Consider the following 23395-nt stretch of genomic DNA (forward strand, 5'->3'; position numbering starts at 1 on the left):
TGGAGAACTGTTTTTCCTCAGTCTATTAAAAATGGATGATCTCTTCAGAAAGTCTCTCTTTCACACACAAAAAACCTGATTATGACCCATTTCTTTAATCAAGAGAAAACTGGGTTAAAGGCGTGATACTTTCTTCATTGCAAATGAAGTATGTGATTAAAAGCAAAAATAAACTTCACAACATAGAGAGAGGTACCATTTTAAAAAAATATATCCTTTTCCATTAAAGGTCTAAACATGCATGAAAAGCTTTGCTAAAAAAGAGTAAAAGTTAAGACTTACCTTGGTCAAATCTCCAGATCTAAGGATGACTATGATGCTGACAACTCCAGGAGTTCCACCTTCTGTGTTGTTTTATACTATGCCTCTCCCACTACCTGCTGTTGAACCACTGCTTGTCCACCCATGTTGTGTGTAGTTGCAATAATGAGTAAGCTATGTTTTGCCATTGTTTCTATTATCAAAGTGAAAGAGTTATGTCTTGCTGGAATGAAAAATTATGTTCTTTGGACCAAAATTAACTTATCAGTCTGAGAGCCCTTAGAGCAAGATATTTATAGACACGAAGTCCTTTCTCTTTGTCAATACAGACTTAAAAACATCAGACAGGAAGAAAGAGAAACATCTGCATTGATTTTGATTGTTTAATACTCAAGAGTGAAAAAGTGTAAAATCACAAAGCTTATACCACCACAAAAATGCAGGTTCATTGCAAATGACCAAAACACAAGCTGCCTGCAAAGTTTCACACAGCTGACATCAACAAACCAGTTTCAACATTCTTACCGTCTTTTTAAACACCTGCTATTCACAAACATCAGTCAATCCAGAATTCTCTGTCTTTCACGCATCTTTATATTCTATGCTAATATTCGCTTTCTAGATCAGTGGTTTACACATTTGGAAAATAGTGCTCCACTTCTGATCTATATTGGCATATAAATATATAGTTGATATTTATATTTTCAAATTACTAATTATATTTTTAAAGCATTTTGTTTAACCCAAACTCAGCAGTAAAGTTCTTATTTGTATTTAATGAAAAGCACAACTTATATGACAAAGCTTCAGAAGTGCATGCTGACCAAGGTTATATCACCAGTCCTTTCAGCCACATACTGATGCAGAAAGTGATCGTACAGGGTGAGTTAGTATATCAGACAAGTAGGTCATATTTACTCTTACTAGTAACATATGTTCCTACAGCCCTGCTTCTGCAAATGCAACCATCAGGCCTGCAGCATGCAACTGTCCACCTAACTACATTTTGTTGCCTGAAGGTAATGATCCAAAAGCTATCATTATGTCAAAATGTCTCAGGTTAATGGGAACTAAATGGGCTGCTTACACAAACATTTTTAAAACTTAAACCCTTTTAAAACTTAAACCCTTTTTACATGGGATATCTTTGTTTTCACAGCCTGGAAATATTCATGCAATGGAACTGTGCATATCTTTAAATGTCAAGCTAATGCACATTTCCTGTTCCCTACAATAACTTTCCAACAGTTGATTAAAAACCTGATCTTAAAATAGAACTAAAGTACACAGAACAATTTTTGCCAGACAATCAAAATGTATCTTGGTATAACCTACTACCTCTGATACTGATGTGTAAAGGAATTTTTAGAGAGATGTTGTGGCCTCAGTAGAAACAATACTGATTTATTTTGGGGTTTTTTCCCTCCCACTCCTTCAATGCTAAGGCCGTCTACCTTTTGTGATACGCTTGCTCCTTATTGGTTTATTCCTTCACCTGACATTGTAATCCTCTGAGCAGGTGAAAATAAACATAACAGAGTTGTTCCTACAGAGCATGTCTGTCAAAGATTCTGCAAGGTATCAATAACAAGGTTTGGCCTTTTAAGTAGCTTTTTGATGGTTACAAAATACATTTTCTGCAGATATTCTTCTATCTGTTTTACAGAGGAAGATTAAGTTTCAGCTAAGAATAAAACTTCAAGAAAACTGATTTTTAACTCTGTTGCTCATTACAGACCTTACTTCTCCCTTTATGCAGTTATTTAATACTAAAAGTACAGAATTTGATTGCTTCCAGTTAGGCATCTAGCTGGAAAATTCTGGCTATACACAATTATTAAAATAGAGAGATGTGACCATCTTTAAAATCATAGGGTCAGCTAAGGAAACAAAAGTATAGGGTGATATTAGAAATATTACAATTAACAACACCCTATTTATAAATGGAAGCACAAAATTTTTTTGAGCACATATGAATAATTTTAAATTAATAGTATCCATTCCACACTGAAGAGTATCACTAAGCTCAGCATACATGCCTTTAGTGCTTCTACACAACTCAGTTTCCTGTTCATTTTCCAGCTGTTAGTTACATTTCCAATTTCAACAAATGATTTCATAGCACATGATCGAAAAACATCCAATCCTGAGTACACTGGTACTCACACAAACAAAATAAGGAAAACAGCCAGAAAAGTTTGCAGCATAGAAAAACCTTATGAGTTAATCTTCGGAACATGAATAGTTTTGTACCGTTTCAAACATAGTAACTAAGGCACACAACAATTAAACTGTCCCATATCTGAAACAGCATGATATGTTAGTCAGCATGGAGCTTCTCTTCAGCTTTGCATTTACATTCATATTATAAAGCAGCAGTCAGTTTTGAAAAATCTAGCTTCTGTTAATAGTAAGGAATCTGAAAAGTGACTAGACATGGCAGACTAAGATAGCTTAACTGGATTCTAATATGGATTAGCACACACAAAACTACTCCTACATAACCACAGGAAAAAAACCCTAATCTGAGTCAGCAACCACCGGCCTGGCACAACACAGCCATCCGGATACAGGTGTGCTTCTGCTCTGCAGAGAAGGTGTAAGAGGGTGAGCAAGTGAATGTGCGTGTGTGTATGTGCATGTAAAAATAGCAGCTTCTCATTTGTGGATCCTGTTTCTCCTCTGTGTCCAGTCTGGTATCTTCTTACCCCAGTAACAAAAATATTTTGGCTGCTATTTTTGCTTCTGCTAGCACTGCACAGTTTAGTACAGTTAGTGGTGCTGGTTTCTGATCTGGACTTTGAAGTCACTGAATTACAATTGTAAAGTTAAATTATGTCCTTCATTTAACCAATGTGCAATCCACCTGAAATTAGCTTATTTTCAAATTATTTAAGTAGAAACTTTGCCCTGAAGCAAATGTTACCACCAGAAAAAGTAAGAAGAGAAAAAGGAAAATTCCAATCTCAGGTTGGGTTTGCAAGGCTAGCAATTGAAAAGGGCATCTTCTCATTTGTAAACAAAGAAAGGATTGTGTGGAAAGGACTTGACACACAATGATCCTAAGTGTCATCAATGCCATTTTTACAAGTTTTCAAGTTCTTTTTACATGAACAGAACACATATCAGTTAATTTCATTGTGTTAAGAAATTAGGCATTATGTAATGCTTGGTTTCACGCTTACCTTTAGCAATACCTAGTATCAAGGTAACCCATATACTGTAAAATAAATTGATTTTATTCATGTCCATAGCAACTGAAGTTACTTCAGTGGATATACTATCCAGCCTATTTTTATAATTTGTTTTCCTTTTAAAAGATACTAAAATGTACTACTTTCTAACCATAAAAATCACTATTTCTCACAAGGAATACTGTGAGGAATTCTTGCTTCAATGTTCTCTTTTTTGCACTGCATTCTAGTTATACAAATATATTTTTGTCAATTCTTGCTATGCTTAGTTTGATCCTACAGAATCCTATTTAATTTTTATAGCTGTAATAACTGTATCTTTAAATGTTTTCATTAGGTATTGCATGTAAGTAGACAGAAACAGAACTGAAAATCAGCTACCTACCAGCTTATTAGTGTTACATTCTGTTATATTTGTGGTTAGTAGCTTGAGATTTAAATAGAATCGCTGAATATTTTAGTAACCAGGTTACTTAATACAGTATTTGTTTTGTCAAATTTAAAAGTCCTATTCAAGTACACACTTATTAGTTGACCTCCTATAAAAACAAACACAAAATATAATCCTTTGAATTCCCCAGTAGCAAATTCCTCTCTCTATGGGTGTAAACATCTGAAATTATTGGACACGGGTCTCTGAGGAAAACATACTAATAAGATGATTTCTCCCAAAAATAAAAAGTGTGCTGAATAGGTAGAGGCTTAGATTCAATACTTAAGTCCACTGTCAATAATCTGAATAATTTGACTGTTTTCCCATCCCTTTCTCTTTTTAAAAGAAAACGGATAATAAAAAATGTATAAACAAATTACCAAGTAGACTTCATCAAAGAGTCCTTTCAGAACCACTGTCCATCATTATCATCATCTTCCTCCTCATGGTCCAGATAGAGAAGAGCGATTTTCTTTTCATCAGAAATAACTGACCTTTGGTCTACCATTCTTTGCAACTGCACAGTTTTATCAAACTCATTATTTTCGTTCTCTACCATCTGTGACTGACTAACAGAAGGGTCTTGGTTATTGGATACGAGCATTGTTCCTTGCTGGTCTCCACTTTTTATGATAGATATTCCACCCATATTGGAAACATCCATTTGAAAAGTATAAGATGTTTCCTTGGATCCTACTTTAATATGCTTTACAGACCTACTGCTCTCAGATGACTCTTCTGTTTGCGAAAGGTCTTCCATTGTTTCAGAAGTAGGTCTTGCAAAGATTATTTCCTCAGTGTGAGTTTCTACAGGAGTTATTTTAACATGCCTGTAAGATCTGTTGGTATCTGAGCTTGCTTCATTCTCTGAAATATGGCCTTCTTCGTAAATGACCTTTGGAGTTTCAGAAAGGGAGCCTTGATAGATGATTCGTTCAGTGGTTTTAACTCCCACTTGACCTACTCTATAATGCTTTACTGAGCCTCCTGAATGGTCTTCCAGTTCACTGATTTCTGTGTGCTCAGAGACGGGCCCATGGTAGATGATTTTTTCAGCTGTCATGAACTCTTGGGGACCCAACTGAATATGTCTGACTGAACTTTCTGTCTGCGAGAAGCCTCTGGTGTCGCTGACTTCCACTTTACCGGAGATTGGTCCTTCAAAGATAACTTGCTCAGTATGACTCTCTTTTGGACCTAATCTGAAATGCATTATTGATTTGCTGGAATCCACAGACCCTTCTGTCTGAGAAAAGTTACCTGAGCTGTTGAGCTCCAGAGAGTCTGAAACAGGCCCTTCAAAAGAGACTTCTTCAGTTACTTGCCTTGATCCTATTGTGACATGTCTTGTGGACCTGTTGAAGTCTGTTGAAAACTGGGAAAGATTTCCAGAATCAACCTCTTCCACAGTTGTAGAAATAGGGCCTGTATAAATGATTTCTTCTGTAGTAGAAATAGGGCCTGAATAAATGACTTCTTCTGTGGTTTGGATTTCTTTAGGACCCAGCTTAAAATGCTTCACAGATCGGCTAAACTCTGACGATCCTTCTGTCTGAACAACATCTTCTGAAGCACTGAGCTCCAGCATTTCAGCACCAGGCCCTTCATACACGATCTGCTCGAATCTCTGAACTTCCGCTGGACCAATCTTAATATGCCTTGTGGTTTTGGTCTCATCAGTTGATTGTGGCGAGTGAGAGACTTCTCCAAAATCTGAAGCTTCAAAAACCGAACCGTCATAAATAACTTTTTCAGTGGTACGATACCCTGTGCTACCAGTCCTCCTCACTGTGGAGGAGTTATAGATTTCTTGATCAGCCAAAGGAGTGTATTTGTCACCATCTACTTCTATATTGCTTCCACCATCAACAACTCTCTCTGAGCTCTCTTTTCTCAGGGAATGCAGTGTTGCCTTCTCCTTCTCACTTGCAATTACTTCATCAAGCTGACCTACATCAAATTCATCAGTATGAAGGGTCTGCGACAGATTGACTTCAGCAACAATAGTCACCACACCAGCATCCTCCTTTTGATCGATTTTTTTGATATCAAATTCTAAGCTACTGGAGTCAGCTTGGCTTTCTTTAGTTAATGCAGACAACTCCTCTTTCACACTGTCTGGGAGACTGTCCTCTAACTGCTCCAAAGCTTCCTTCAATTGATGTTTAGGGTCCTTTGTTTCCTTTGATAAAAGCCCTTTTATTGAAGTCTGAAATTCATGGGGAATTTTAATTTCTTTTTCAATAACCATGGATTCAACATGGGAAGTTTCAGCTTCGGGATGCTCTTTTAAAATATGGGCACTTGCTTCCTCCCCTACCACTTGATATGTTTCTTCTGGAGAGCTTACACCTTCCTCTCTCTTACTTTGTGTGCCTTGTAAAAATTCATCTTGCCAAGAATATTTAATAGTTGATTCTTCTTCTATATGTATTTGCCCATATACTGAGTCATCGTCTTTTTCATTAATAATGGGATGATCATCAGGAACAGACACAAAATATTTTTGTTCAATAGGTGAGTCATCTTCCTCAGTTACTTCTTCCACATGAGTGAAACTCTCATGGCGTGGTTTCTTCTTTTTAACATCTTCATATGTGAACGTTACGCTTTGTTCCTCCTCACCGTAACGCCTCTCTCTCTCAGGGAATGTATCTTCAACTTCCTCTACTTCAAAAGGTGTTGAAAAATCAGCTCTTTCATCAGTGGCATAATCTACTGGCTCTTCTACAATCTCAACATTAACAGACACATTCTTTCTGCCCTCATTGCCTTTCAGGCCATGATGTACTATATCTTCTATCTCCTCTTTGGAAGGAGTTCCCTCAACACCCTCTCGAACCACTCTTCTGACATCCTGGTTTGATAGACCTCCTACATCAGCTTCACCAGAAATATCTATGTTTTCTTGAACTTGAGATTGCACTGTGATCTCAGTCTTTATTTTCCCATCATCTGGTTCTTCTTTCTTATTAAAATAGGTCACTTTTGTGTCTGTAGATACTTGTGAACTAGACGACTGTGTAAAACTTTTAAGAATGTCAGCAACAATATTCTCTGCTATGTTTTCAGTTGACAGAGAACCCATTTTATGACTTCTGTCACTCATTTGCTCTTCATCTTTCAGGCTGGATTCTGCTTCTGAAATCCTCACTTGGTGAATTTCAGCAGGCTTAGTTACATGCTCTTCTGTTTCTCTTCCTATGGAAGTTTTAATACCTTTTAATCTTATTTCTTTATCACTGAGAGATTCTTTGTCAGGAGCAGGCTTTTCAAGAGTGATAGGTATCTCAATGACTCCTTTGCTTCTTGATTCCGAGGCTGCATTTATATCTTTTTTGGTTGATTCACTTTTCGAAGTTCTTGCATTAGAAATATCACTCCCTGTTAGCTTCTGGTTAATGACTTCCTCACGGATATATGTTTTCTGCTCAGTTTTCCTTCCAAAATCAACACTTCCTTCTTCTTTAAAGGATTTCTCATCTGTTTTCTTTTCCTCCTCCTTTGTTTGTTTCTCTGGCTTATCTTTTTCTTTCAGCAGAGATTTATCTTCAGCTGCTTTGCTGCTTCCTCTCTTTCCTTTTAGTGTGGTCCAAGTTTCAGTTATGGTTTCTTCATATTTAGATGGCTTATAATTGGTATCCAGCTCATACATTGGGAATCTAGTGAAGCTTGGTTTCGTTCTTATATTTTCAGTAGTCCCGGGCTTTGTGTCAGGCTTGTGGTCCTTGTCTGATCTTTCAGCATGTGCTGATTTTGAAAAAGATGCTGTGGATGAAGTTGTAACTTCTATTTTCTTTCTGTCAGGAATTGTCTTATGCTGCATTTCAGTGGTTTTCCAGCTACTGTAAGCTGGAGTAAATGTTCTTAATTCTTTGTGGTCTGTTACAATCCTTTCATCCTTTCTAACAGTTGTTGAAGGGCGATATACTGAACCAAGTACATCTCTTCCAAAACCTCTTCCACTAGCTGTTGTCTGTGATCCAGACTGTGTTGACTGAGCTGAATAACGTGCAGAACTGCTGGTATTTGTCACTGGCATCCAGTGTCTTGTATCAGTGATCCTGAGAGCTGGTGGAGCTTTATTTCTATTCTTTTCTTGATAAGTAGAGTAAATATCAGTGTAGTTATAGGAAGTGTTTATAATATCTGCAAAAAGAGCATAAGTAACCAAACATTAAAATAATGGCTTGTATCTAAAATAACATAGAACAGAGGGCATGAACTGAGACATTTTATACTACATTTTTGAAAGAAATCATGCATTTAAATATCTGTGTTTTCTTGAACTCGAGATTGCACTGTGATCTCACAGTCTTTATTTTCCCATCATCTGGTTGTTCATTCTTATTAAAATAGGTCACTTTCGTGTCTGTAGACATAATTACAATCAGTAAATAAATTATGCTCATATCCTAGGCTTGGTTTTTTGTTTCATTAGCCAAAGTGGCCTGAAGTTTCTCAGTTCCTACTGAGAATTAACAGCATATCTGCCACCACATACACTAGAAATTGAAAACACAACTACAAACCTTGACAGCCACAACAAAGTACAACTAGGGAAAGAAATAAAGACCCTTTTAGCCTATATCTATACAATTCAATAACATGCACCAGGAATCACTGGTGGACTCTAAGACCAGACAGAACCACGCAACTCAAATCTCCAAATCCTAAGAAGCCAGCCACATCTCCTCTGATTTTTGGTACTGTTTCCTACTCTGTGGTAACCACTGAATGTGCCTGAGCTCTGTCTGCAAAAGTACTGGCTAATCCAGACCAAAACTGTGCCAGGGACAGTGCTAACAATTTAACAGCATGAGTAATTCTATGTGAGCATTTCAGCCTAGGCCCTACTCTGTTTAATTCACTACTACAGGCACAGCCTTCAAATCTCTTCTGGGACTACTGTCCATGATGGTCCAATGATTTTAAAACCACACATTGATAAACTCAGGAGTATTATTGAGACTAATTCTGTTTCTAATAACAGTGGCCATAGCAGTCAGATCGAAGGTCCATCTTATCTAGTATCCTGTGTACAGTGACCAGAAGTAGATACATAGGGAAGTGTGGAAGAACAGGGCAAGTAAATAGAGATACTTCCCTGGTATACTCTCACAGCCTCCAGAGATTTGCAGCTCCTAAGACAGAAACGGTATCTTTATGTTTAGTAAGTCTTGGATTGTTCTTTCATTACTCTGCTAAAATTTCTTTTTATACCCACCTACGCTTTTTAACCCTCATGTGCCTCCTGATGATGAATTCCATGGTTTTAACTACATGTTTTGTAAAATACATCTTGCTTTATACTTCAAAGCTCTCTCAAGGCCTATGGGCATCCAAAAGTTCTTGCGCTATTAGAGCTATGAAACATCATTCCCTACTTCCCTTCTCCACTTGAGTCAGGATTTTATGAATTATCTCATATAGAACAGCACTGTGTTGATTTAAAATATTAACACTCAAAACCAATTCAATATTCACTTTGCAATGCACTCAGAAAAAGTATTCTTCAGGAATACTCTAACACAATAGTTCGTAGTTATATTTAATTCAATATTCATTTTATAATATTCATTTTTTACCTTGAGGCAATTTCCCTCCATACTGCTCTCTCCACGTAATAATCCACTGGTTGCTCTCCCCTTCTAACAATGCTCTGCAAAACACACAAAAAGGCATTCCATTAAAATGCTGGGAAGAATAATCACATTTAACATTTGTAAGTCTTAGAAACTGAAACAATTATCCTGCAGTTGGGTCAGATCCTGAGTACTTTTTCACACCCCATGTTTTTGCTACTGGGAATGAGAAATCCTCAGCATCTTCCAGACTTATAGTTTGCAGAGTACAGTTCGTGAGACAATGCAATAATCTGGCAGCAGCAGACACAATACAGTTTTTGATCAAATCTTCCACATTAGCCAATAAACTGCTTCCTGACATGGAAAGATCCACTGATTTCCTCTATGGAATCATACAAGCTAGCAAATTTTTCCAGAATGATGATCTTATAACAGAGCTAGGAGAAAACAAATGAGAAAACTGACAGATACTCTGTAAAGCTTTCTCAGAGAAACACATGGAGATGGTTTATAAAGAGAAGGCAAAATTGAAAAAAATATTTCCAAGCAAATAGTGAGCAGCATTCCTGCTGGTAATACAGTGCCAAAGGTGTCCCTGCAGTGTGATGTATGAGGGAACTGTTACATCCAGGATTTGTAAGTTTATCCTTTTCGAATGAAAACTGAAGGAGAGTATTACTTCTACTGTCAAACACTGGCTAGTGCTGGAGGAAACAACTTACAGTATTAAAATAACTATTCTTAGTTCCTATTCAATCAGAAATCAGAAACATATTTTACCACAAAGGACTAGGAAAATCCTTTGTGACAGACACTGCTTGGTTTTCCCGTCTGTTCCTCAGCCTTCCATTCATCCTTTTTGCAATGACTCCGTAATAGTTTTTCTAGTTGCAGGAAGCCAGCACTTCCACAGGATTACTGCACTCAAGGCTTCCTCTTGTTGACCAGCCAAGACATCATGGTAGCTCGGCAGCAATTGCTCAGAAATGGACAGGACACCAGTTTGCTTACCTTTACCTTCTGGAAATTATATTGCTACAAGCAAACAGCAGAAGCAGGCAACAACTGTTAATAATGTGCTTCATCATTTTGTCTACTACTATCCTTGGTGTGCTGACACACAGAACGGAGACTCTTTGAGTTGCCTTTTCTATGCCGGTGATACACATTAGCTGTTCTTGAGACATGGTACCCAGCTGATTGGTAGAGAACACTGGCTATCCTTCCTTTATGCCAAACCCTGTTCCTGATACAGCATGCATGTACAAGGACCACACTCCCTCAACACCCATCTGACAGCAGCCACAGGCTTATTCTATTCCTGAATAAGGTTACTACCCTATATGTTCTCCTTTCTGCAGTGGTGGAAAAAACTCCAGATGTACATTTCCCACAGAACTTAGCACAACTGAGGGGCAAAATATTTTCAGGAGTAATTGCTCTGCATGAAGAATATTCCAACAGGCACACAGCATACTTCTGTCCTCTTGGGAGGGAAAAAGACTAAGAGCATTGTCTAGAATTACTCAACTGCTCTAAAAAACCTAAACAAAATTGTTGGCTTCTTCCATATACCAAATACAAAAAGTAAATATTAGGGTGAGCTTATTCAGTCCTACAAGTTTAGAGATGGTTCTCCATAAGACTGAGCCCCAGAATTCCTGATAATGTCTCTGGAAGTCTTTGTGTACTTTCCTTTCCTCGTGCTGTCTGTATGCTTTCGCAGGGCCTCAAGCTACATTATTCCCCCCCAAGAAGAGTGCTCAACTGCAGCATTCCTGTGCAACAGTCTAGAAATTCTATGGCAGGCTCTTTCAATACACAACGGAACGCTATAATCAGTACAGTAACTTTGGTGTTTTCATATTCACTTCAACAAGTGAGATACCCATTTCATCATTTCCAGTTTTGGAAGTGCCAGATGTTCTGCACTGATAACATACAGCTGCAGCATGAAAGTTGTCATGAGTAAAGCTGGAGGATTATGATAGCCAAGGCTTCCGACTCCCTAGGGTGGAGGAGTTGAAAGCAATTTAGGATTGTGGTATAAACACATTTGCTGGGCATTTCTGCCAAAATTAACAAAGCAGGCACTTGAAATGTCATCTGTAGGTTTCACACTTCACATGGCTGATCACTTTGGACATTTAATGCCTCTTGGTTTTTGACTGCCTCTAGAGTCAGTAGGATAATACTACATCAGCAGAATATTATTAGTGAGGTTTTCTTGCAATCATGGGTTTGCCTGGATTCAGAAGAAAAGCCAGGTTAGAATATTTACAGGTCATTTTCCCCTTTAAAACAGGGTCAGATGGACACCTTTACTTCTATTTTGTTAGTCAAAAAAACCAAAGTAAGAGCAATTTATCTTCCTCCGTATGAAGAGAGGCTTTATAGGAATTAGATGACTTCACCACATACAGACAATGTTTCCAAGACCAAACACCTGATCTGATGAAGCTACTGAGTGCCAAACTAACAGCTCCAATAGAGACCCTCTAGAGAAGCTGCTGGTGACACTGCAAAACATATCAAGGTGCTGGTAATGAAAGTGTTAACCATGACGAAGGAAACCAGGAATGTGGGTAGTTTGACTAAGGATTTCTGGCTGCTATTAAAACAACAGTTGTTCAGTTGCTGCAGCAACGTATGAAGTCACTAAAAATAAGCTCCAAGAGGTAACTGTATATGGCAAAGGCCAACAGCACACAGAAAAGCTGGATCTGAAATATTACTACTGAAAATACACTGCACTTGAAAATGAAAGGCAAAGCTCCATGAAACCTCTATAAAATCAGACAGTAAATCAGTGTAAATATGTATGCCCTCAAGCTTATCAGATAAGCAAGAAAATGTTAAACTGACTTTGGCTTAATAAACTCATGTACTGAGCACTGCCTTGGAAGCTAGCAAACTCCAGTTATCTTCCTCAGCTTGACCATAGCTTCAGTTCACACAAGTAATTTTGCTTCTCTGTTCCTTTACATCCTTTTCTAATACTAACCATTTAAATTATAATCTCTTTGTGATGAGGACTGCTTTTAACCTTAAACTGCCTGAAGAACAGGGTGTTACTCTCAACTCTGTGAACCCTTAAGAATTCACAGTGGTAACAAAAAAAAAACATTCCTCCAAGCAGCACTTCTAGAAAATAACCACATCAGCTACTTCCTGGAAATTGGATCCCAAATGACATAAACTAAGCGTTAACACAATGTGTGTAAGTGTTGCCAATTCCAACTGCACCTTTAGCTCATCTTATCATTAACGTCATTTATCTAAAGTTAGCAGCGACGTGCTCGCCAGGCTGAAGCCCCGCAGTGTGCTGGATGACAACAGAAATAACCAGTCCATGAAAGCAGGTGGATGAGATAAACTGGTTGGGGTGGGGAGAGAGAAGTTATAAGGATGCAGTGCAAATGTTATCATGGTCATTCACAACAGCAATGACTTTGTTTCAACTACAGAAACCTAAAATCTCAGGTGGGGACTGTTAGCCAGCAGGTCATAAAAATGCATCCTCTCTATCCTGGGTATTTGGTAAGAAGGTACAAAATTCCAAGAAGTGGAATTTTTAGAGGCCAAGACCACTCCACATCTTTTTTCCATCTCAAGATGGGAGCACAAGGACTGTGTGAAGAACAGCAGGTAACTGACTGCACGTTAAATTCCCTCTGAGAAAACTCAGAATGTTCTCAAAATAAAACAAATACAGGAATGGGACATATTGAATGTATAAGTTGTAAACCAACTGAAGAAGGATTGCAGGGTATGCCTGGCAAGTGTATTGAGAGATCCTGACAATGACCAGGACAAAAAGACAAAACAAACAAAAAGCTTTGCAGCCTCCCCTGCTTCAAAACGCAGGGTGGCAACCTAGAACAGAACCTCGGCATGGCACTAGGGGTTCAAAGTAAAATCTTTACCCTCCGACAACATATTTTAGAGAGGGCAGAAAAACTACTTAACCTATAGCAGAAGCTCTGGGCAGCCTCTGCTATTTGAAGAAGCTTCAGATAGCTGAGGAGAAAGGCTTGATAGTTATTATGATCTGAGGCAGATTTTTCTATCTCCTTTTAGAAGTAAGAGTCTTGCACAATGATTCATTCACCACTTGCCTCCGGAAATAAAACTTCAGAATAGCCTAAGTAGTTGCAGTTTTGCTGGGTTCCAAGAACACAGAACAAAACTGCAAGTCACTTCATGAATGTTTACTTCAACACTGGTGATAAAGGACTGGGAATGAAGATTCCCAGGAGGTATAACTTCATAAAGCCACCTAACACATATATATCATTTCCTGAGCGAGCCTCAGCTCCCAGAGCAGGAAGGGTGAGCAGACTCAGAAAGGAAGTACACGTGGTCTTTGGGGAAGGGTGTTCCTTGCAACAATGATCCCTCTTGCCAGTCCAGGAGCAATGTTGACTAATGGAAAGAACTGGCTTTAAAATAGGATCTGTAACAAACAGAGAAAATACAGGGTGGGAGGTACACAGAAAGCTCCAAGAAGTAGATCAGATACCACACCTTTAACCTATAATGCCAGGAGAAAAAGTAGTGCCAAGGCTTTCATGGAAATGTCTCAATGGCAAGTTCTGGATGTTGAACTAAGTGTGAATAGGTGCCTTTTGTTTCCAATATGCATAAGCAAGGGTATATGCCAGCATCCTTCATGAAAACAAACTGGACCTGGCTTCGCATGCCCTGGTTACCACAGATAAAAAGACCTGGGAGAGGAACAGGATGTGAAAAAGTACGTAGGTGAGCAGTCTGGAATTCTCTTGCTAGACAGCTTTCTAACTGGTTCCATACTGGCTCCCTCCACAGCAGTGCTGATGAAGGCATACAGTAGGGAAGGCACTATTTTCTTAAGGGAGAGTAAGAAGAAGAGAGGAGACAAAACTCCATAAATGTAAAAACACAAATTGAAACAATCCCTTTTTAGCTTCTGGTATTTCAAAATCATTTTGTTTGCAGGCATTAGATAGCATGTTTTCTGATCTTAGCAAGACTCATTTCTCTGTTTTCATCTTTTTCAGTAGATAGATGCTCATTTGTCCACTGAAGTCTGCTTTGCCAACACCATCAGTGATACAAGTGGCGTTCACTACAATCAGCTGAAGAAACCCTGCAGGTTAAGGAGCTTCTTAACTGGACAGCAAACACATGCTGCAGGTGATGCTGGATTGTTCATTCTCCTTTCATTAATGAGGGCAGGGAATCCTTAGACAAACCAATAATGCTCAGATAATTGGTGATAGGACCTGTGGAAAAGTTCCAGAATTTAATGGGCTTACAAGGTTTTACAGAGCAGAAGCACTGATGATGGTTCACTTATTAACTAAGAGAGTGTCCAAACAACTAAATAACTGGGCATTATCATGCCTACTTCTGGATGAATACTAATCATCGAAACAATCCTGATAATGCTGTTATTGTCAAAGTGCTAATCCCAGTTTGTAGATGAATAAACTGAGGGAGAAAGTTTAAGTGACAACAGTAAAAGTCAACATCAGAGCTAGGATTAAAAGAATCGTATGTTTTAGCAAAGTTAACAGAATTAACACACACCAATAAGGATCATAACTGGCTACTGTTTCCACAGTTTCTCTTCTAATAATGCTCCAGATACTACTGGCTTTCTAAGGATCACAGGGATCTCACTCCACCAACAAACATCCAGGTACTGTTGCTCACCAATTGACTGCAAATTACTTGTCCCACGTACTGCTTGTGATTTCTTGTCATCCAGAGGCCAGCCTTGGCCTGTACCTCATAGCACACAACACTCAAGGCATCTTGAACAGACCATTGCTTCTCTTTGACAGACTACAGACATCCTTTTCTCATTAGTCTGTAACCAAGCTACTCAGAATCTACTCTTTCAAGCTTCTCATTTTCAGTTATGCAGCTACAACTAAATTAGGTGGACACTAATCAACATATTTAAACAATTAAATGTGTCATGTAAGTTGACAGCTGGCAATTATGCTACCTCATGTTTTGTTGGTTGCAACATAGGGATACTGGCTCCTCAGCTTGTAATCAAATATTGCCTCAACAATTCACATCAATTTGATAGCAACTTAACCAGGACTAAGAAGGTTTCTTACATATCACTGCATTTGTTAGGCTATATATTTTGGCTCCTCTAACATGTTGTTCTGGGAACAGAGGAATAGAAGGAATTACTAACAGAGATAATTTTGCTCGAATGATCAAATTCCAGTCACCTCTGCCCACTGGCAATTCTTATCAGTATTACTAATGAATAATGGTGTTTTACTATTCTCACAGTTTTCCCAGAGATCTCAGACAACGTCACATGTATTAACAGCCTTCTGAAGGGGTGTTATCTTCCTTTCACAGACAGCACAGTCAAGCACAGAACAGTATAGTGACCGATGTCACACAACAAGCCAACAGCAAGCTAAAAACCGATATTAAGGGCCCATTCACTCTATTTAACAAGGAGTCTTGATCTCAGACTCTAAGAGCAGCTGTACTTTAAATGCTGGAAAGAGGGTGAATGGGGCTCCTGTACCTATAAAGAGCGATTTAAGTCATCCTCTGATTAGATGATTTAGTGAGACCGAAATTCTTACCTGTAGGTTTCAATTTCAAGGATGAGGCCTGTTTTCACCTGCAGTAGTTCTTGATAATCCTTCAGATAATCTGTGATTGACATGGTCAGGAACTGCTTTTCCTCTTCAAGGGCATCAATTATCCTCTAAACAGAAATATTGATTTTTAGTCTTGAAGTAGCATAGAAATCTGTATACTTGAATGCCTAATAACAAACCTTTTATTTAAAAAAATAACCTGAGAGAACAAGAAATCACTATCTTCCATCACTTCAAAACCCAGAACTCATCAGCAAAGACCTCCCCATGTACAATCTGAAATACATGGTTACTGAAGCAGAATTTTATGCTACGATTTCATTTTATGCCTTACTAAGGTAGTTACATATTTCAGTAAAACCTATTCAGATGCCCTGTACAAAAATTATCAAGTATACACAGCAAGGAAAATACATTCCTTTATAAATCTGACTTTAATGTCACTCCTTTTGTCATTTTAAGAGCATAGATGTTCATGCTTAAAGCATACTTGAGATCAGGAATTTCAGCTATTGCTTTGCGATGGGAAACTGGCCTATTTCTCTCTACTGGTGTTGTCAGTTCCATAGACATGTAGGTCTAAATGTGGTTTTGGATTCTAGCATCTGGAGATATTCATAGTGCCTAGAAGGTGAAGGATGAACCTCCAGTGGCTCCTTGGAGCAATATCTGGACATCTGCTCCGTAGTCCACCCAGCTTTGTCCTAACAGCTACTCAGAAGATATACAAGGGATTGCTCATCTTCACCTTGATAATTAAATACAACTTTTTACCTTCACAGGTGTGTTTATCTATGGGAGGAGCACAGTTTATATGACACCCACAAATTACTTCAGAGCAGCAGCACTGATGAGATAGCAGGTAAGGCAGGCCCACCTTTCCTTAACCAGTTTTGGAAATTCAGAAGGGGACTGATGAGCAGAAAAACACTGAAGTCCAAAATGGTCTAAATTTGAACATACTCTGAAATACTAAATACAAAATAACTGTACACAGCAGAAAAAGCAATGGAGACTTATGCAACAGAACATTAAGATTTGATTTAGACCAAGACAAGTGACTTTCATGCTCTTGAAGCACTGCAGAAAGCAAGTGCTTTAATCACTGGTGTTACCTCCCACAACAGCAAATTGCCACCTTCCAGAAAATAAGCCCTCCCCTGGTAATTGAGAGGAGCTTTTTCAGTACAGGCTCAGGACTAAAAGTATTGGTATTAGCTGTTCACTGGGGTTCTTAATAGTTTCCTCACTGTGGATAGAATCCACTAACCCAGATCAATCCTCAGTCAGCAGGTTGATGCTAACTGACACACTGTAGGTAACACTTTGTTCTGGAGGCTGTATCTTCCAATACATGTGGGTATATCTCTCTATATAACTCACGTTAATCTATTTCTTCATTTGCAATTACAGCTGTTATTAAATTATCCTGATTATACCGGTGTTTTCTTTGATGTAACAAACCTTTCTTGTATTTCTCAATGTACTTAAAACTACCTTTTTTATGGCAGAAGAAATCATATCTACACATCTGAAAAAACACCATCAGCCACCCAGCAGCCTCATCCAGACTGTAGTGGAGGTAACCTCCTGTACAGTTATGCACAGCAGCAAGCAGAACCACTGACCTTTAGCAGCTCTAAGGCAACAATCCCGTTCAAGAACTGACACAATGGAAAATCCCAAGATGAGAAGGGAAGAAAAGTGCCAGGCCCTTCTTTTAAAAGGAAAAGGCTCTCGAGCAAGAATGGACAGGGTGTTGAGAGAGCCAGAGGAGTGAGCAAAAGGAGCAACAGACAAGGAAGACTGGGTCTCTGTGGGACCAACCCCTAAAAGGTGATAAGAGTCCCTCACCCCCAAGTTCTGTAGTCGGGGTTTGAAAAGCCACCTAGATTCTACCCACTGGATTTGGAGAGCACTTGGGATCCAAAAATTAATGATTACAATAAGGGGCTATGGAACTCAGCCAGCTGTATAATAGTTCCAAAGGAATTCATTCCAACAGGAGCAGACATTGTATAGACTAGATGGCAGGCAGCCAGTTATCCAGCCCTCCAGCCCCACTCATGCTTAAACACAATGCAAGGGACAATTGGTCTGAAGTTCCGTTTCCAAGCGTGCCCAAAAGTATATAAACCACTTCAGCAAAGTCTGGGACTCTGCAAAGTGACAAACTTCCATTTTGCCAAAGGTAACCTGCATTGTTGCCGCTGTGTTTGCTTCACACAGGACTTTCTTGGAAAGATTTGTTTCTCAACCACATCAATCCCATGCCCCCCCAAATGCCTGCAATGTCCTGCTAGAACTAAGTAACTGAATAGAAGTGATTTTCTCACTCTTTAGATATTCCTTTCCAGGCAGCAGTGGGAAATTTTAGAAGGGCAGTAGGAGGAAAAGAATTTACTTGGGTTGTCCAAGCTGCACCTACTCAAGGAATAATGAGAGTATTCCAGGCTCCAGCCCTTTACATCTGGTACTATTTACTGATCCCATAGCTCACTCAGTGGCTGAGCAGGGGAGGAACTGACACTGCACTTAGCTGGCTAGAAACTGGTGTACCAAAAAAAATGCATGGACATCTTGATATTACATGTTCATTTGACAAGATGTTTTCTTCTCTGGAGTTCACAACGCTGCCACAGGAGCTGATCCTAAACCCACCATATTAGTAAAAATATATGCCTCATTTCAAAGCAGCAGGATAAGCCATGGCCATTTTTACATCCAAAAACTACAGGGCTTTCTCAAATCACAGAGTTTCTGCATAAGTACTGTCACAGCACACAGCTAAAATTATGGAAGTAGGAGACCTACTGCATCCATCCCTTTAGCACCCATGGCAGTGAAAATTTTCCAAGCAATGTATGATTTACAGCTTGCCTCCTTCAGCTAAATTATAACTCCAAATACATATTTCTATTTAGCATTGCTGAAAGCTTTAGTGAGGATAAGGACAGTGCAGGAGGCAAAGATGGACATATAAGGCAACTGGATGATATATGGAAAATGTGAATAAATCTAATTGCCACTGCAGCTGCAATGAACAATAATCACTTGACTTAAATCTGTACATACCTATCATTTCTGTGTGACACCTTACAATAAATAAGCATGAAGTAGATGCTCTTTAAAGAGTAGTTTAAAATCCATGCTAAACATACTGTAGCCAACCAAAGAAATAATGAGGGAGGAGAAAAAGCTTTCATCACAAGAACAAAACGTCAAACAGCTGCTTTACATATTCTGTAATTTTTCTTCCTGGATGTAAGCAAAAGATATTTTATTTCTCATGTACAGTAGACTGGCCACTGGGAAAGGCCTTTCTCATCAGAAACCAAACGTTTTAAATATGAAATTGCTTGGAAGCTATAAACCTTATGATATGACTTTCACCAGAATGCAAATACTATCTAGATATATAGTCAAAGATCAGACAGCTCACATGTTTTCAGGTTGACTATCGAAGCACTTCTTTTTTCTTCTTGTATTGCTAAGATTTGAAGCCATTGTTCCTGTAAAATCCAAAGCAGGCTAGATGCTTGTGGGAGTAAAATACAAGTTTTTTGTGTTGGTATCAAAATATCAATCTATTTTTGAGTATTGAATCAGGACAATTCAAGGGCACACATTGATTGTGATTATCTGACTTCTACAATGGGCTGTTCTGTCTACACTTGCTCTCCTGAATAGAAGTCTTGAAAGATAAAACCAGATCCAGAGACATCACACTGGTATAAAAACACCTTGTTGAGGTGAGAGAGAGTTTGGTATCTGCACAGACCCGTTTTAACTGGCTTTGAAAGGAAAACTTGCAGCATGGAGTTATAGGAGTTATATATATATATAATAGGAGCTATACAAATTGCTTCTATTAAAACAACATCATATTTAAAGGTTTTCAGTTTGAGCCATGATGATCGAAGGTCAATGACATTTTCATTTTAAATCGGTAAAACCAAATAGAGACAGCAAGGAGGATAGATTCTGGAAATCAAAGTAACTTTAAATATTAGTAGCTTATGTGTATTTATGTCACTTAGACACCTTAAAAAACAGGAAAAAATGAAGAGGTTTTTTATTCTTTACATTTTCACCTGGCTTTGACTGACGGATGGATTTAATTAATGAGTGGTTTATATGTAACATCTTCTAAAGCTTTGGAAATATTTACATACATGATTGGAAGAACTGTCCTGTTAAAAATAGGGAAAAAACATAGTTAAAGTATTTCTGATTACTTCTTACACACCTAACCTGCCTCAACTCACAGCATCTGCAAACTATGCAACCTGCAAACAATCTAGCAGCGCACAACCCCCCAGACACACACAGATCAACAGGTCCCAGCCCTTTCCCAGCTGCTGGACACAATGCCAGCATTGGCACACAGGCTCCCACAAACAGCCAGCTCCAGCAGAGTCTTACTAAAAGGTCTAACAACAAACAAAAGAAGTGTTGCCCTCAGGAAATTGATCCATGGTCTGGATGATCTAATACGTGCTCTCCGCTCCGAGTTTGATGAGCTGGTATTTTGCTGTGCCAGCAGTTGCTGATCAGTTCACCCAACATTATTCTGACAGCAAGCAAATTCACAGCTACAGGTGCTAGACCCCTCTGTTGAACAGCACCAAACATCCACCTCGAGCAGATACCTGTCACCTACATCGTTTAAAGCTTTATTTCAAAAACGTCCCACTCTGCTCACTGCCTGTAGCACAGCAACGAGTCTGCTGCCTTTAAACAAGTTCTCCTGCCTTTAAACAACTACAAGTTTTCTCTTCCTGCATTTAAACCAGAAGTTTTCATGACCATGCTGGGGCCCACAAGCTTTTCTCTAGGCTCAGGAGCATGTATAAAGCAGGAAGAAAATTCAGATCACTCCTCTGAGGGTGGACAGGTCAACCCCATGTCTCAGGCTGGAACAGCAGCTTCGTGTCCCACCATACGGGGAGTTGGTTCATCTGCTCCCAGGGGCTGCTCTGTCCCCTACATGCTCACGCCAACCCCAGCAGGAGCCCTGGCACACCAGCTCCATGCTCTTGGGTGCTGGCAGAGGGCAGGTTGGGAAGGGAGCACCTGTCACCAGGAAGGTGTCCTCAGGGTCACTGTCTCCCCTTCGATCCCCACCCCTCGCACCCAGCTCTTCCCAAATGCAGCAGAGGGTCTCAAACGGGCCAGAGGAGGGCTCAGCTGCAACAAGCTGTTCCAGCCTGGGGCAATCCTGTTGCCGGGAGGCAAAGTGGAAGCCCTGGCCCACCACAGAGCCAGCGGGAGCCCTCAGGGGAGTTGAGGAACTTCCCGCAGGAGGGATGGGAGCCAATCTACAGGATCGGAGTGCCAGGGTCGTGGGAAATCCGGCTCGCGTTTCCCGATGGGACAGAATCGAACGGAAAACGCGAGTGGGAGGGCGGAGGGACTCTCAGAACGGCGCCAAAGCAAGTACCGGGGGGCGGGCACGGCTGGAGAGGCCCGGGACCGGCCCGGGACGGGGGGGACACCTACCGGGGACCGACCCGATGGGGCCACGCACCTGATACTCCTCGACCTCGGCGCCGTGGCGGTCCTGCAAGGCGAGCAGCTCCTGCTCCAGCCGCTCCCGGAGCCCGCACAGCTCCCGGCCCTGGCGGTGCAGGTCCTCCAGGTGCTGCCGGCACTGCCGGCTCTCCTCCCGCAGCAGCTCCAGGCTCTCCTGGCTCCGCTGCGCCTCCTGCTCTTGCAGCACCTGGAGCTGCTCCTGGTAGCGCAGCAGGGTCTCCCGGCAGCTCTGGCTGAGCAGCATCTCGTAGGTCTCCTCCAGCTCCTCCAGGCTCAGCCCGGACAAGGGCGGCGGCAGGGCGGCCAGGTCCATCCGCAGCTCCCGTATCTCCACCGCCTCCCGCCGCTGCCGCTCCGCCAGGTGCCCGTGCTCGGCCTGCAGCTGCAGCAGCAGCTCCTCCAGGGCTATGCACTCTCCCCGCAGCCGCTCCAGCAGCCGCTGCTGCCCGACCAGCTCGGGCTCCAGGCGCCGCCGCATCGCCAGCACCTCCGCGCCCAGCAGCTGCAACTGCTCCAGCTCCCGCCGCAGCCCGTCCCGCTCCAGCTCCGCTTCCAGCTTCGCCCGGCTCAGCTCCTCCAGCTGCATCCGCAGCCAGGCCAGCTCCTGCTCGGGCACCCGCAGCCCGATCAGCTCCTGCTCCCGCAGCTCCGCCAGCTCCCGCGCCAGAAAGCGGTTCTCCTCCTCCAACTCCCGCACTCGGGACACGAAGACCCGCAGCCGGGAGTTGAGCTCCTGCAGCTCCCTCTTCTCGTCCCATCCCGCTTCCCACCGCCGCCACATCTTGCCCGGGACGCGGGGTCGGGCCCGCGATAGCCCCTCGGCTGCTGCCGGCGCTGCGCAGCTCCCGCGGGGCTCTGCCGCCGCTCCCGCCGCGGCACGGCCCGGGACACACAGGCCCCGCCCCCGGCGCGCACGGCTCCGCCCCCGTGTCCGCGACGCTGCCCTACGGCGCCCCCTGCCGGGCTCCTGGCGCCCCCGGCCGCGCTGCTCTGGAGAGGGAGCGGGACCCCGGGCGGGGAATGGAGCCCGGCTCTGGAATTGGGGCCCCGGTCAGGAATCAGGGCCCGCCCGGGGGCCTCAGCCCCGCTCTGGTGAAGCCCCTGCCCTCCTGTCATCCCCCGGCGCGGGGCAGTGCCGGCCGCGGCCCACCCTGCCCTCCACCAGAGCGCTCCGCAGCTCCAGTCCCCGTGAGGTATTTCGTGCTCCATCTGCTGCTGTCACCGTGGCAGGGCTCCAGTTCACATAAAGTGTCAAACGCCAGTTTTAGAATGACTCTTTTAAGCTGAGGAAGGACTGAAATGCCTCCAGCTTGTGCCACGATTCCATAAGTCTTTGCACATAGAAAAGCATTCCCACCGCCCGCCCGGGTTTATCCCACAGCAGCGCATCCCTGTGCCCGGTTATCCTCTGTCTTGTACTGCTCCATATATGGGCTGGATCCAGAGAAGTCCTTCCATTAACTGGCACTGGCTCTGCCACAGCAGCTCAGCAATGCAGCATCACACCCTGTGTTATCTACCAAATTAGACAAAAAGATGAGGAGTGACTCATTTCAACATTTTTCCTCTCCCCAGGCACTCTTTCTCTCAGACACACGCATTTATATTTCACCTACTGCTGCAGCACTGGGAGTTGTGCACTGATCAGAGGGCTGGAGCAGCTCTGCTCTGGAGCCAGGCTGAGAGAGCTGGGCTGGGGCAGCCTGGAGAAGAGAAGGCTCCTCAAGGGGAGACCTTAGAGCAGCTCCAGTGCCTAAAGGG

At 41.6% G+C, this 23395-nt stretch overlaps 1 protein-coding gene and 1 long non-coding RNA gene across 5 annotated transcripts; one reads left to right on the forward strand and one right to left on the reverse strand.

Annotated features, from left to right (window-relative positions):
• Positions 1 to 2306: 2306 nt before the first annotated feature.
• SYNM (synemin) lies at positions 2307 to 22489 on the reverse strand. Of its 4 annotated transcripts, none has more exons than XM_030496738.1 (4): positions 21630 to 22489; positions 16082 to 16206; positions 9477 to 9550; positions 2307 to 8037 (listed from the first exon to the last, which is right to left on the reverse strand). In XM_030496738.1, exons 1-4 carry the CDS (start codon positions 22413 to 22415, stop codon positions 4295 to 4297), a joined length of 4728 nt encoding a protein of 1575 aa, XP_030352598.1. In that variant the 5' UTR covers positions 22416 to 22489; the 3' UTR covers positions 2307 to 4294. The 4 variants fall into 4 exon arrangements, with proteins under 4 accessions (XP_030352598.1, XP_030352599.1, XP_030352600.1 ...); XM_030496739.1 differs by lacking the exon at positions 21630 to 22489 and adding an exon at positions 20353 to 20980; XM_030496740.1 differs by lacking the exon at positions 21630 to 22489 and adding an exon at positions 8996 to 9032 and having other exon boundaries at positions 16082 to 16169.
• On the forward strand, positions 11733 to 14730 carry LOC115612478. Its single transcript, XR_003993035.1, has 2 exons — positions 11733 to 13016; positions 14516 to 14730. It is a non-coding gene; the product is annotated as an uncharacterized LOC115612478 (long non-coding RNA).
• Positions 22490 to 23395: the final 906 nt, after the last annotated feature.

The sequence above is a fragment of the Strigops habroptila genome, chromosome 9, assembly GCF_004027225.2.
Source record: "Strigops habroptila isolate Jane chromosome 9, bStrHab1.2.pri, whole genome shotgun sequence".
Taxonomy (NCBI): domain Eukaryota; kingdom Metazoa; phylum Chordata; class Aves; order Psittaciformes; family Psittacidae; genus Strigops; species Strigops habroptila.

Excerpts from the sequence above, each read along its gene's own strand:
- SYNM (XM_030496738.1), bottom strand. The coding sequence starts at position 22,415 with ATGTGGCGGCGGTGGGAAGCGGGATGGGACGAGAAGAGGGAGCTGCAG. Across the intron at positions 16,207-21,629 it reads CCGAGGTCGAGGAGTATCAG|AGGATAATTGATGCCCTTGA; the intron begins GTGCGTGGCCCC and ends ATTTCTGTTTAG. Across the intron at positions 8,038-9,476 it reads TGGAGGGAAATTGCCTCAAG|ATATTATAAACACTTCCTAT; the intron begins GTAAAAAATGAA and ends CTCTTTTTGCAG.